General features: G+C 40.6%; 1 protein-coding gene across 4 annotated transcripts in view; it reads right to left on the bottom strand.

Moving 5' to 3' along the window:
• The window catches only part of QRICH1 (glutamine rich 1), a 42,193-nt gene that overhangs the window by 11,331 nt on the left and 17,739 nt on the right, over positions 1-13,123 (bottom strand). For all 4 annotated transcript variants that reach the window (XM_019984169.2, XM_070777215.1, XM_019984168.2 and 1 more), the window contains one exon: positions 4,135-5,172. In XM_019984169.2, the coding sequence (XP_019839728.1) occupies positions 4,135-5,172 (1,038 nt within the window). The remainder of the gene's footprint in view (positions 1-4,134; positions 5,173-13,123) is intronic.

Here is a 13,123-nt window from a genome sequence, read left to right as displayed (position 1 = left end):
ACCTGTCTGCATTGTAAAACAAATTCCCTTGAACAATTTTCTATGCCAGGGCCTACCTAAAGGGCTGAAAAATGCCAAATCATTCAACTTGAAGGCTAAACAATGAATATATGACACATACATTTGCTTATCAATCAATAAAAATAAAAACTGTCCTACTAGCTTTGATATAAGATACATTATTAAACAAGGAGATAAACAAGGAGATAAACAAATACCAGTGCCAGACTCTTAAATGTCTGTTGACCCTGGAGCTCCCCTCCAGACACACTTCTCAGTTCAACCACCATTCTTCTTGGTGAGTCTCCAAAACTTGCCCAGTTAGGATCTCCATGTTTGTGGAAATGATTGCTAACTACGTGCCTCTAAGCTAGACCATGCCTTAATATACTCAATGGGTACTGTGTATCTCGGACTGAACATCCCAAAGCCACCTCAAACTACTATCTAGGGAGAGAATTCATCACTTTGCCCACCCAGAAGTATTCTCCTCAGACTTTCCTCCCTGTTGCTCAATGGCAACACCATCTACCCAAGTAAGAAATCTAGGAGTCTGACAGGGTTAGTAGGTGAGAGCAGTGCTTCTCTACTGTCTTAGCAGCCAGGTTCTCTTCACAGTGTGCCTCCACTCACTACATGTAACACTCCCAACCACCTTGACAACCAGAATTCTTCCACACACATTCAAATGTCTATCAGTGGGTAGGGGAAACACAAGTTTCATCCAGGTTAAAAACTACTGATACAAGTGCACCCCTGGTGTAGAGTTTTTCCTATTTAAAATGGAGCCCTTAAAGAGTTGGGAAGTGACATAATCCTACATTTTAAAAATATTATTCTTGATCTATAGAAAATGGAATAGTGGAAGTAGGTGCTGGTGGCCAAGACCAGGATGGTGGCAGTGAAATGATTTAAGAGATTCTGAGAAGTTTGGTGGCAGAACTAATGTGGCTTGTTGATGAACTGACTCTGAGGAGGAAGGGAACGCAGACTCAAGGACTCTGGCTTACATAACTAGGTAGATGATGGTATCATTTTCTGAGACGAATAATTTTTGATAGTGGTAGAGGAGATGCTGACGAAGAGCTGAGATATCTTTACCAAACGCAGGTAAATAATAAGTGGGCTGCTGAAAGTATAGTAAGGGTCTGAAGGGGAAAGGCACAGTCTAGAGATAAAGAGCTATGCGTCACTGCAGTACATGGACTGCACACAGGTTAAGACATGGGCTCAGGAGCCCACCTATCCAAGGCTGAATGTCAACTCTGCCACTTGCTAAAAGGTGACTTTAATCTCTGTACCTCAGTTTCTTCATTTGTAAAATGGAGATAGTAGTACATACCTCTTAAGGTTGGTGTGAGAATTAAAAGAGTTATTACATGTAACACTATGGACAGTGCCTGGCAGAAGGTGTCAGGGATTATTACCTTCTGCAGCAGTCATCTAGAGGATTCTGAAAATCATGGCAATGGACAGAAATCCCCTAGGGGAGAAAAGAGCATTAGTACTGAGCTCTGAGAAATACCAACGTGTATGGTTCAGACAGAGGAGATAGAGACTTCAGCAAAGTCTCCTGAGAAGGACAAATAACCAGTAGGGTGGGAGGAAATAACACAGAAGTCCAGAGGAGAGTTTCAAGAAGGCAGGCTTGGTCTGCTCTATTGTGTGTTGCTGTGAATGAGATAAAAACAGACATGCCTGCTGGATCTGGCCATGGGGAGGCAGGTCAACGATGACCTTGACAAGAGCAGACTGGGTTGGTCATGAGCTGGAAGAGGAAACTGGTCAGCGAGTAGAGACAGCCTGTGCAGATAATGCTTGTGAAAACTCTGGGAATAAAGCAAAGTGGAGAAACAGGGGAACAGATGGAGGTGGGTGTGAGGTCAAGGGAGGGAGGTTTTGTCACAAATCTGGTTTTAAAGACAAGTTATAAAAAACCTTTCAAAAGGGGTATGTCAGGTGAAGGAACACATCAGCTCTCCCTAGGGTTCAACTCACATCACAGCACAATTATCTTCACATGGGCTATGAGGGCTCCAAAGGCAGAGGCTGTCTTATTCATCTCTGTTCCCCAAAACCTAGAACAGAGCCCAATAAGGGGAACAGAGGGATATCTGTGGTGTAAATGGGCAAGCTAATCTTTCCTGCATGATGGGCATTCTTCCCAATATTTCTTTTCCTGGCAATAATCTTTGACATATGTCCCTATAAAGGGACATGTGTGTCTCCTTTGCTAAAGGAGATACAGCCTCTGAAGAACATGAAGAGCACAGGCTTACTAAAATGGACTCTAGAATAAGATTTTCCAGTTGAAGGGCCCAGATGTGCAAATTACTAGTAGAGCCCGTTGAGCAACAAAAGAGCCCTGAACTGCAAACTGGATCATCAGGCCCAGGAGAGTGGAGGAGAGGCTGAAGTTCAGCACAGTGCACCATGACAAGTCTCTGGGTGGTCTCTCCTACACGCGAATCTATTCCACACACCACTATCTGATTCTTCTGAATACCATCACTCAGGCAGGATTCTGGAAATTTTCCCACCACAGACCATACCAACTCTTCACTTCAGGAAGACAGTCCCTTTGCCCCCTCCACTAACTCCTCTCCCACAGTTTTCCCTCCTCTCATGTTAACCTAGGCATACCCCTTGTGCCCACCCGTAGCTCTGCATTCATGCTGTGCCATTCTGTCAATCTAAGCTATAAACAAGAGATCAAATGCCAGTTTTTCCACAAAGATGCTCCTGTTTTAACCCAGAACGATTTCTGAATTCCCGCCTGACTTTTGTGTTAGTATACATTCACACTTGATTATGTTGCTCTATAAAGAGTTTATAAAGAAACAGAAACCATGAGTTCTTACTTCCACCAGATTATCAGCCATCTGAAGCAATGACTCTGTCCTATTCTACTCCTAGGCCTGACAGCTGGATTTTAACAGGTCCTTAATAAAGTCACCTAGGATTAATACACTGTTGCCTCTATGAAACCACTTGGCCAGCTGTTGCTTATCCAATCATTTACTGCTTGAGTTTCTGAGTGTGGTCCCTGGTCTGACAGTGCTTTCTTGGTGCCAGCTCCCTCACATGCACTCCCAGAGCACCTGTGCTGAGGCACATTGCCTTCAGCAGTCTCATGAGACCAGAGGCTCTACATCTAGTCTAAATGTCTGCTAGACAAGGGACCAGAAACTTTACTAATAGTCTTAACAGGCGGACCTATGACAGCCTCAAGAAGACTAACAATTACCAAAAAGAGCCAAGCAATTTTAAAATTAAAATTTCGACAGGTCTATTTTAGCAACTTATCTATAAATCTAAAATCATTTCAAAAGAAAAAGTTAAAAAACTTAGCTCAACATAGATGCCATGACAGAAAACTCATTAACCATGACCTATCTTAGTATTTTTAAGAAACATAAAAATATCATTGGAAAGTCCCACTTGTAAAGGTTGCTTATTTAAGAGTCCCAAAGATAATCACTTTTTTCTTTTTTTCGGCCATGCTACAAGGCTAGAGGATTTCAGTCGTCTGACCAGAGATCGAACCCATGCCATTTGCAGTGGGAGCACAGAGTCCTAACCACTGGACTACCAGAGAATTCCCCAAAGATAATCACTTTTAACAGGCCCACCAGGAAATCTTTTAGATCTCCTAATTCACCTATACTGTGTCCAGTGTAGTCCATCTTTAGATGACAACTAAAGAAGGAACAATTTAACAGCTTCTCCACTGTAATGAATTTACAGCCTGTGTGTTCAACTACAGAAGTTCCACTAGATCTGTTCATTTGCGATGCAGAAAGCAGCTTCTGGGACAAAAATAACACTTGGGGTGACCCGTTAGTCTCGACCTAAAACTTTACTTTTCCTAAAAAGAGATCACAAAAAAGCACTCTGAGCATTTACCCCCAAAGCAGTTTCTGGTCATTTACCTCCAGACACCAGGCTAGAATGCCTGCCTATTCCATACCCTCACCCCGTTCCCTCTCCCCAATCCTAATTAAAACACTAAATACTGTATTACTACTGCAAGGCCAACATCACTCTAGTAAACAAGCCAGAGGTTGCCAAGCAAGTTCGGTGTGGCTCTGGGCCCCAGGGAGGCAGGCTGCCCTACAGGTAAGTCTCACTTACTGAACAAGTAACCTGGAGCTGCTGCTGCTGCTGCTGCTGAGGCGGCGGCGGCGTCTGTTCCTGGGGGGTCTGTTGCTGTGGCTGCTGCTGGGGGTCCCATATATGGACAGTCTGAGCTGTATTCTGGTATGTGCCTGCCACGGCCTGCACAGCCACTGGAATGTGGATGTTGCCATTCATGAACTGTGCTGGAAAGAGAGAGTTTGCAAGGGTCTGCACTACCTCTTCATGGGAGTTTTTCACTACAGATGTGGTGCCCACCATCTTCTCCTTGTCATCCTCCAGCTTCACAGCTGCCAGGGCTGTGGGTGAGCCACTGACGTGAACTGCGTTGTAGGCTTCCTGGGGAATGGCAATGTGGGTAATGCTCTGCTGCTGAGGGTCCCCCCGGGGCTGGGCAGAGTAAACAGGTATGGTCCAAGTTTCTCCTGTAGGGCTAGTAATGGTCCCAGTGGCACTGTACAGGTGGGCACTGTCTACCGTCAGTAAGTCGGGCCTCAAAGACACGTAACTCTGCTGCTGGCCCTGTGGAATGGCCAGTACAGTGGCCACTGGCTGCCCTGAGATGGCGTAGGACACAGTGATGGGCATGTCCACTTTGCGCTTCTTCACTGGCTGGAGGACACTGGCTGTGCCAACCCGCCGTTCCCCTTCCCGAGGTGAGCCCTGCTGAGACGGCGGTGGGGAAAGGGCACCCACAGTCTGGATTTGGATCTGCTGACCCCCAGCAAGAGACTGGCCAGCCACCAGCTGAGCCTGGATCTGCTGGTGCGGGATGTGCTCCTCCGGGATCTCTGGAGCCTGGATCTGCTGGGCCGCCTGCATGTGCTGCACCTGGATCTGGGCCGCCTGCAGCTGCGAAGGGCTGGGGCTCTGCAGAGATGGGGTCTGGATGGAGGGGGCTGCCGGCTGTGCTGCTTGGCCTTGGATCTGCACCTGGACGTGGATGGGCTGCTCAGCAGGCTGGTGAACGGTGAGTTGCGGGGAGAGCTGCTGAGCCGAGACCTGCTGCGGAGACTGCTGTACCTGTACCTGTACCTGCAGCAACAAGATGTGGCAGTGAGTGAACTGGACAACACAGAGAACCCAGTCCCGAAGGGCAGAGATCTCAGGCAGGAGCCCTGCGTACTGTGAGGAGGAGGGGCTGCCATACTCCAGCCTTCTGAGGAAGCCGTAATCTCTGAATATGCTGCGTTCAGAGCAACACACAGCCACCGGAGAGCACTCAAGACTAGCACACGAGAAATATCAAAACTCTTGCTCATTTCTTACCTTCTTTTTAAAAGTCAGCCCTTTTGTTTTCGCATACTCATATAGTAGTATAAGAATACAATGTATAAATATATACTTAGGTGTATATTCAAAAAATAGTTTATCCATGTGGTTAGTGATTGAAAGTGTGGGGACGTTGTTCTAAAGGGTCAGAAAGAGAAGTACATTCCACAGGCATTCAACTCCCAACTCAGGATCAAAACTACTCCCACCACAGACAAACCACAGTAGAGACAAAATACTTGAAATCCCTTTATGAGACATCTCCAATTTTGCTGCTGTAAGACAGGCACAGATTCTTTAGAGCGCTTATTTACGATACCTTTATTTTACAGGAGAAGCCACTCGATTCCTGATAATTTAATCTAACTAAGGTGACTATATCCCAGATAACACATTTCTGATGATAATGCAGTTCATGTCTTACTGCTGTACTTCAGCACACAGAATGGCATGAAAAGATGCTACACATGGTATGTAACTTTAAAACAGACCATATTTTTCCATCAGACATTTATCTAAATTATTCTGAATGCATGTAGGAATTAGGAAGGTAGAAAATAAGAAGGTAGATCAGTGATTGTATACATCACAAAAGATAACCAAAGATGATGCTGGGACAATTGGCTGTCCACATAAAAAGAATGAAGTTGGACTTTTTTCTCACATCATACACAGAAAATGGTAAAGGATCTGAACAATTCTCCCAAGATAAGAAAATGGCTGGCAAGCACATGAAAAGTTGTTCAACATCATTAACTGTCAGGGAAATGCAAAGCAAAAGAAGATACCATTTAAACCCACTAGGACAACTGTAATAAACAGATAACAGGGGTCTCCCTGGCAGTTCAGTGGTCAAGACTTTCAATGAGGTGGGCCTGGGTTCCATTCCTGGTCTAGGAACTAGGATCCCACATGCTGTGTGGCACAGTCAAAAAATAAAATTAAAAAAAGAAAAAAAAAAAGACCACAATTTTTTTAAGAATAAAAGATACTGTTGGCACGTATACAAAAAAAATTGGAATTTTCACACACTGCTGGTGGGAATGTAAAATTGGTATAGCTGCTTTGGAACAAAAGTCTGGCAGATCATAAAAAAGTTAAACATAGCATATGACAAAGATATGAAAAACAAACCGTATGACCCAGCAGTTGCATTCCTAGGTACATACTCAAGAGAAATAAAAACTATACTCACAAAAAACTTGGACATAAATGTTAATAACAGCATTATTTATAGTAAGTGACAAGTGGAAACAACCCAAATACCCATCAACTGATGAATAAAATAAAATGTAGTACTTCCATACAAAAGAATGTTGTCTAGTAAGAAAAAAATAAAATGCTGATAAAAAGCTACAACACAGATGAACCCTGAAAACATTATGCCAAATGAAGTTAATCGCAAAAGACTACATATTGTATAATTCCATTTATATGAGTGTCCAAAATAGGCAAATCTACAGAAATAAAGTAGATTAGTGCCTGTCCAGGAGATAGGGATTGGGGGAAATACGAAGTAACGGCTAAAGCCACAAGCTTTCTTTCTGGGATGACGGGAATGTTCTAAAATTGATGTGATAATGGTTGTACAACTCTGTGAATAGACTAAAAACTATGAAGTTGTACACTTTACATGGAAATGAATGAATTGATATGAGAATTATACATCAAGAAAGCCATGACTAATTAAAAAAAAAATCATAGGCAAGGAGGAAGTTATATAAAGAGCATAGACCTTGAGAGCTGACTTGAAATGCTGCTGTACTTTCCTGGCTACAAGTCCCTGAAGCTTCTGTTTCCTGAGGAACAATAAAAAGGGCCTACCTGCTTACCTCCTCACAGAGTGGTCATGAGCATGAAATAATCTTTACTGACATATAGTAGGTGTTCAAACGGAGAAGGCAATGGCAACCCACTCCAGTACTCTTGCCTGGAAAATCCCATGGACGGAGGAGCCTGGTAGGCTGCAGTCCACGGGGTCGCTAAAAGTTGGGCACAACTGAGCAACTTGATTTTCAGTTTTCACTTTCATGCATTGGAGAAGGAAATGGCAACCCACTCCAGTGTTCTTGCCTAGAGAATCCCAGGGACAGAGGAGCCTAGTGGGCTGCCGTCTATGGGGTCGCACAGAGTCGGACATGACTGAAGTGACTTAGCAGCTTAGCAGCAGCAGCAGGTGTTCAAAAAGTTGGTTTGCTTCCTCATAAGCAGTACACCAGTGAGTCTCAAAATGTAGTTTCCAGGCCAACATCATCATCACCCATGCAACTTGTCAGAAATATAAACTTTTAGGTGGAACAATTAAAACAGAAACTCTAGGGAATGGGATCAGCAATGTGATGCATGCTCAAATTTGAGAATCAGTGCTTTACACCAAGGACATAAAGGAAAGTATGAAGCCAATTACTAAAGAAGAGCTGCTTTCAAGTTTTCTGGTCTCAGGACTCTTTTAAAAAAATGACTGAAGACGCCAAAGAGCTTTTCTATAGATAGCAATATTTACTACATTAGAAATTAAAACTAGGAAACTTAGAAAAATATTAATTCATTAAAAATTACCATATAAACCAATATAAATGTCAACATAAATCATAAATTCTTATGAAAAGTAACTTTATTTTCCAAAACAAAAAATCTATAATAAGAGTTGCATAAAATTTTACATCTTTGCAAACCTCTTTAATGGCTGACTTAATTGAAGACAGCTGAATTCTTTGTATTTGCTTTTGCAATCTGTTGTGCACACGTCACACATGGTCTCTGCAAAACCCCACTGTACACTCATGAGAGAACGAGAGTGAAAAAGGCATATAAACATCTTCATATTATAATAATAACAGCCTTAACTTTAAGGAATCACTCTTAACACTGTAAGAGCAATTAAAATTTCAGAGTGCTGGGAACTACCAGTCCCTGAACTACCCTTTAAGAATCACTGTTGTAGAGTTAAATACACAGTATGTTTTTTAACTATATTATTACTGGCTTAGAAACAAAAGTTCAAAATCTGGTTATTATCATTGAATTGTAGTTCATATTCTTAATGATTTTACTCTATCTCTTTACAATGACTTTTCCTAGAAAGCATTTATCAATATTCAATCTTCCAACACAAACAAGTTAGCAAAGTACTAAGGAATCAGAACTGAAGGCATTTACCCAAATGAGGCATTTACTCAAATCAGAATAAACAGGTAAAGATAATCTGATGCTACTTTATATCCTAAGTAGTTAGAATTTACAATTAAAAGAGTAAAAGTTAAAGCACTTTCTGACATTTCCTTACCAATGTCAACATACTGTACAGGGTATCAATTATATGTTTATAACCTTTACCCATTAAGAATCATGTCAATAAAAAATTAAATATTACTTGTAATACCTTTCATATCTTTATTTATATAAAAATATAACTTTTTATCTGATTAGGTAATTACTACAGAGTCACTGCAAAATCACTGCAGAGGGCAAATGCAACTATGAAATTAAAAAACATTTGCTCCTTGGAAGAAAAGTTATGACCAACCTAGACAGCATATTAAAAAGCAGAGACATTACTTTAGCCAACAAAGGTCCATCTAGTCAAAGCTATGGTTTTTCCAGCAGTCATGTATGGAGGTGAGAGTAGAACTATAAAGAAAGCTGAAAGCCAAAGAATTGATCCTTTTGAACTGTGGTGCTGGAGAAGACTTTTGAGAGTCCCTTGGACTGCAAGGAGATCCAACCAGTCCATCCTCAAGGAAATCAGCCCTGAATATTCATTGGAAGGACCCATGCTGAAGCTGACACTCCAATACTTTGGCCACCTGATGCAAAGAACTGACTCATTTGAAAAGACCCTGATGCTGGAAAAGATTGAAGGCGGGAGGAGAAGGGGACGACAGAGGATGAGATGGTTGGATGGCATCACCGACTCAATGGACATGAGTTTGAATAAACTCTGGGAGTTGGCAACGAACAGGGAAGCCTGGAGTGCTGCAGTCTGTGGGGTCGCAAAGAGTCGGACACGACTGAGCGACTGAACTGAACAGAGTCACACTGAAAATCTGAAAAGTCAGTGAAGTAAAAAAAGTTTTTTAAATTTTACTTGAACTTATGAGGAAATGAAATTAAAACTGAAGGAATAGCTGAACTTTGAATATTTCTTCACACCAAGAAGCTCTGACAAGATTTCTCTTAAAAAGAAAAAAAAAAAAAAAAGACAAAAATCTAAGACAGACATTCAGAGCTGATACTGTCTTTATTAACTACTTAATTTTCAAGGTAGGTAAACTGTCTCAGAAAACAAACTGACACACTGAAACCTTAACAAAAAATTAAAGAGAAAAAAAAGGCAGTTTGAAACTTAAGCTTAGATTTGAAATGATTCTAAAGAAACACAAAAAGAAAAAAGACCATCCCAAAGATACGCATGTACTAGGAAAGTGATATATTGATGGGGGAGAAGGACATTTCCGGAGAAGGTGAATTTGGTTTTATTGTTTTAAAAAGCACTATTTCTTACCTTCTATCAATCCCTCATAAATCACACTATATTTCAGTTCCCTTCACATCTGAATCCGTACTTCTCATTCAGCAACCCCCACCATCTTTCCCAGAGTTTTTCAATTGCTCTTCTTCCCCTCTGTTGATCAGAACAGATACACTTTATTATCCATCTGGGCTTTTGATGACATAGTATGTACAACGCTAATTACTTTCTTCTTGAGCATTCTGACTTCCTTTTCAACCTGGACAGACTGCATTCTAAGTCTTCTGTACAGACTTAAGATTTAGATTTCAATTCTGAGCTGGTTCTGTTTCTTTTATTCTCATGACTTTTTTAAAAATTTATTTTTTAATTGAAGGAATAATTGCTTTATAGAATTTCGTTGGTTTCTGCCAGACATCAACATCTCATGACTTCTTTCCTATATTTTTTTTTTTGATTGAGTATATTAAGTTTTTCAGATATGTTTGAATGTGGTCTTCAGATTAGCAGCATCAGCACCAACCTGGAATTTGTTAGAAATGCACATTTTCTGGAAATGAAAAAACTGCTGGAGATAACTGCATTGCCAAATTCACATCAGCATTATTTACAATGGCCAAGACATGGAAACAATCTTAAGTGTCTGTCAATACAATGAATATTATTCAGCCATATAAAGGGGGGAAATGCTGTCATCTGTGACAACATGGATGAATGGTGAAGGCATTATGCTAAGTGAAATCAGAGAGAGAAAGACAAATACTACATGATCTCATTTATATATAAAAACCTAAAAAAAAAAACAACCCCAACCAAACTCAGAAAAACAGATCAGATTTGTGGCTACTGAGGCAGAGGCAAAGACAAGAGGAATTGGATGAAGATGGTCAAAAGGTACAAACTTCCTAGATAACTAAGTACTAGGGATTTATTTATTTAGTTGGCTATACCAAGTCTTAGTTGCAGCATGCAGGATTAGTTCCTGACCAGGGATGGAACCCAGGCACCCTAAATTCTCATTACAAAGGAAAAAATGTTTCTTTCTTACTCTGTATATGAGATGATGGATGTTAACTAAATTTATTGTGGTCACCATCTCATGATATATATAAATGAAATAATTGAGCTGTACACCTTAAACTTATACACTGCTGTATGTCAACTATATGTCAATAAAACTAGGGGGCAGGGGGATATAAATTCTCAGCAGTGACCCCAGACTAGCTGAATTTGTAGTGGGAGAAGGATGGCCATTTCTGTTTTAAGAAACCCTCCAGGTGATTCTAATGTACCCTGAAGTTTGATAACCAATAGTGTAAAAGTTTTATTGGACCTCACTAGCTTAGGTTCTTCGGAGCAGGCAATGGCATCCCACTCCAGTCCTCTTGCCTGGAAAATCCCATGGACGGAGGAGCCTGGTAGGCTGGAGTCCATGAGGTCGCTAAGAGTTGGACAGGACTGAGCGACTTTACTTTCATGCACTGGAGAAGGAAATGGCAACCCACTCCAGTATTCTTGCCTGGAGAATCCCAGGGACGGGGGAGCCTGGTGGGTTGCCATCTATGGGGTCGCAGAGTCGGACACGACTGAAGCGACTTAGCAGCAGCAGCTTAGGTTCTTAACCTGTTTGCAGATGAATAATCTATTTCCTTTTCCTCAGTGTCATTCAGAACCTAAGTAATACAGAGCTCAACACAACATAAGGACTAAGTACTCCAACTAAAAAGCAATGAGAAAAACCAAGAAGTAATACATGTATTACCCCGCTTAGGAATCTTTTCTTCCAATCACTGACACTAAAAACAGTAATATTTTTTGTTCTGTTCTGTTTTTGGCTACTTTGAGTATAAAGCCAGTATTTTATGTAAGAATAAACCGGCTGAGTGTGCTGGGTCAATTCTGAAATTCCATCCCATAAACAATTTTAAAAGTTACTTTCTTATTTCCACAAAAAAAAAAGAATAAACAATTCTTCTCTCGTATTTCCCCAAAGCTGCATTTGTTACACATTTTTAGCAATCACTTAAAATGTGGTTAGTCCAAATTACATTGTGCTCACAAGTTCAAAACACAAAAAGATTTCAAAGATTTGTGCCAAAAAATGGTAAAATAATTTATCAACAATATACAACTTAATGCTGAAATAACATATTAGTTTAAATAAAATGTGATTTTATTTTTTTAAACGTGATTTTAAAAAGTCAATATCACCTCATTCTTCCCTCTTTTTCCATTTAAAAATTTTTTCTTGAAATATAGTTGATATACATCTTTCCCCTCTTGTATAAAACAGGCTACTAAAAATTTTGGAGAAGGAAATGGCAACCCACTCCAGTACTCCTGCCTGGAGAATTCCATGGACAAAGGAGCCTGGTAGGCTACAGTCCATGGGGTTGCAAAAGAGTCAGATACAACTGAGCAACTAACACTCACACTAAAAATTTTAGAATAACAAATGTGACTTACATTCAATTTCATCCTCTGAGTTTCACTGAGGAGGGACTGAGGAGAGGACAGTGCTCAGTGTGGCAGAAGAGATCCCACTAAGTGAGGAATCACAGCACCTGGGATCCAAATACACCTGTGCCTTTTAACAACTAGTCCGCAAATCCTTGGCTGAACTTTACTGTTCAAAAAAACGCTCTTCTGAAAGTGGTAAAAATCTCTATCCAAGTATCAAACATTTACCAAATTCTTAATATACAAATGAATAATCTACATATGGTGAGGGAAGAGATTTAAACATGGGTAAAAGGCTAACATGTCCACTGACAGACAAATGGACAAAGATGAGATATATATACATTTATATATATATAAATACACACACACACACCACTATTCCTCAGTCATTACAAAGAATGAAATAATGCCATGTGCAGCAACATGGATGGACCTAGAGATTACCATACTAAGTGAAGTAAGTCAGACAAATATCACATATATCACTTCTATGTGGAATCTAAAAATATGACACAAACTTATCTTCAAAACAGAAACAGACTCACAGATATAAAGAACAGACTTGTGGTTGCCAAGGGGGAGGAGGGGGGGAAGAGGCAAGTATTGGGACTTTGGAACTAGCAAGATGTAAAGTATTATATATAGGATGGATAAACAAGGGACTACTGGATAGCACAGGGAACTATATTCAATGTCCTGTGATAAACCATAGTGGAAAAGAAAAAAAAAAATATATATATGTATGTGTATGTGTAACTGTGTCACTCTGCTATATAACAA

Source organism: Bos indicus, chromosome 22 (genome assembly GCF_029378745.1).
Source record: "Bos indicus isolate NIAB-ARS_2022 breed Sahiwal x Tharparkar chromosome 22, NIAB-ARS_B.indTharparkar_mat_pri_1.0, whole genome shotgun sequence".
Taxonomy (NCBI): Eukaryota; Metazoa; Chordata; class Mammalia; order Artiodactyla; family Bovidae; genus Bos; species Bos indicus.
Note: the sequence above shows the minus strand (reverse complement) of the source record. Positions and strands in the feature narration are given on the sequence as shown.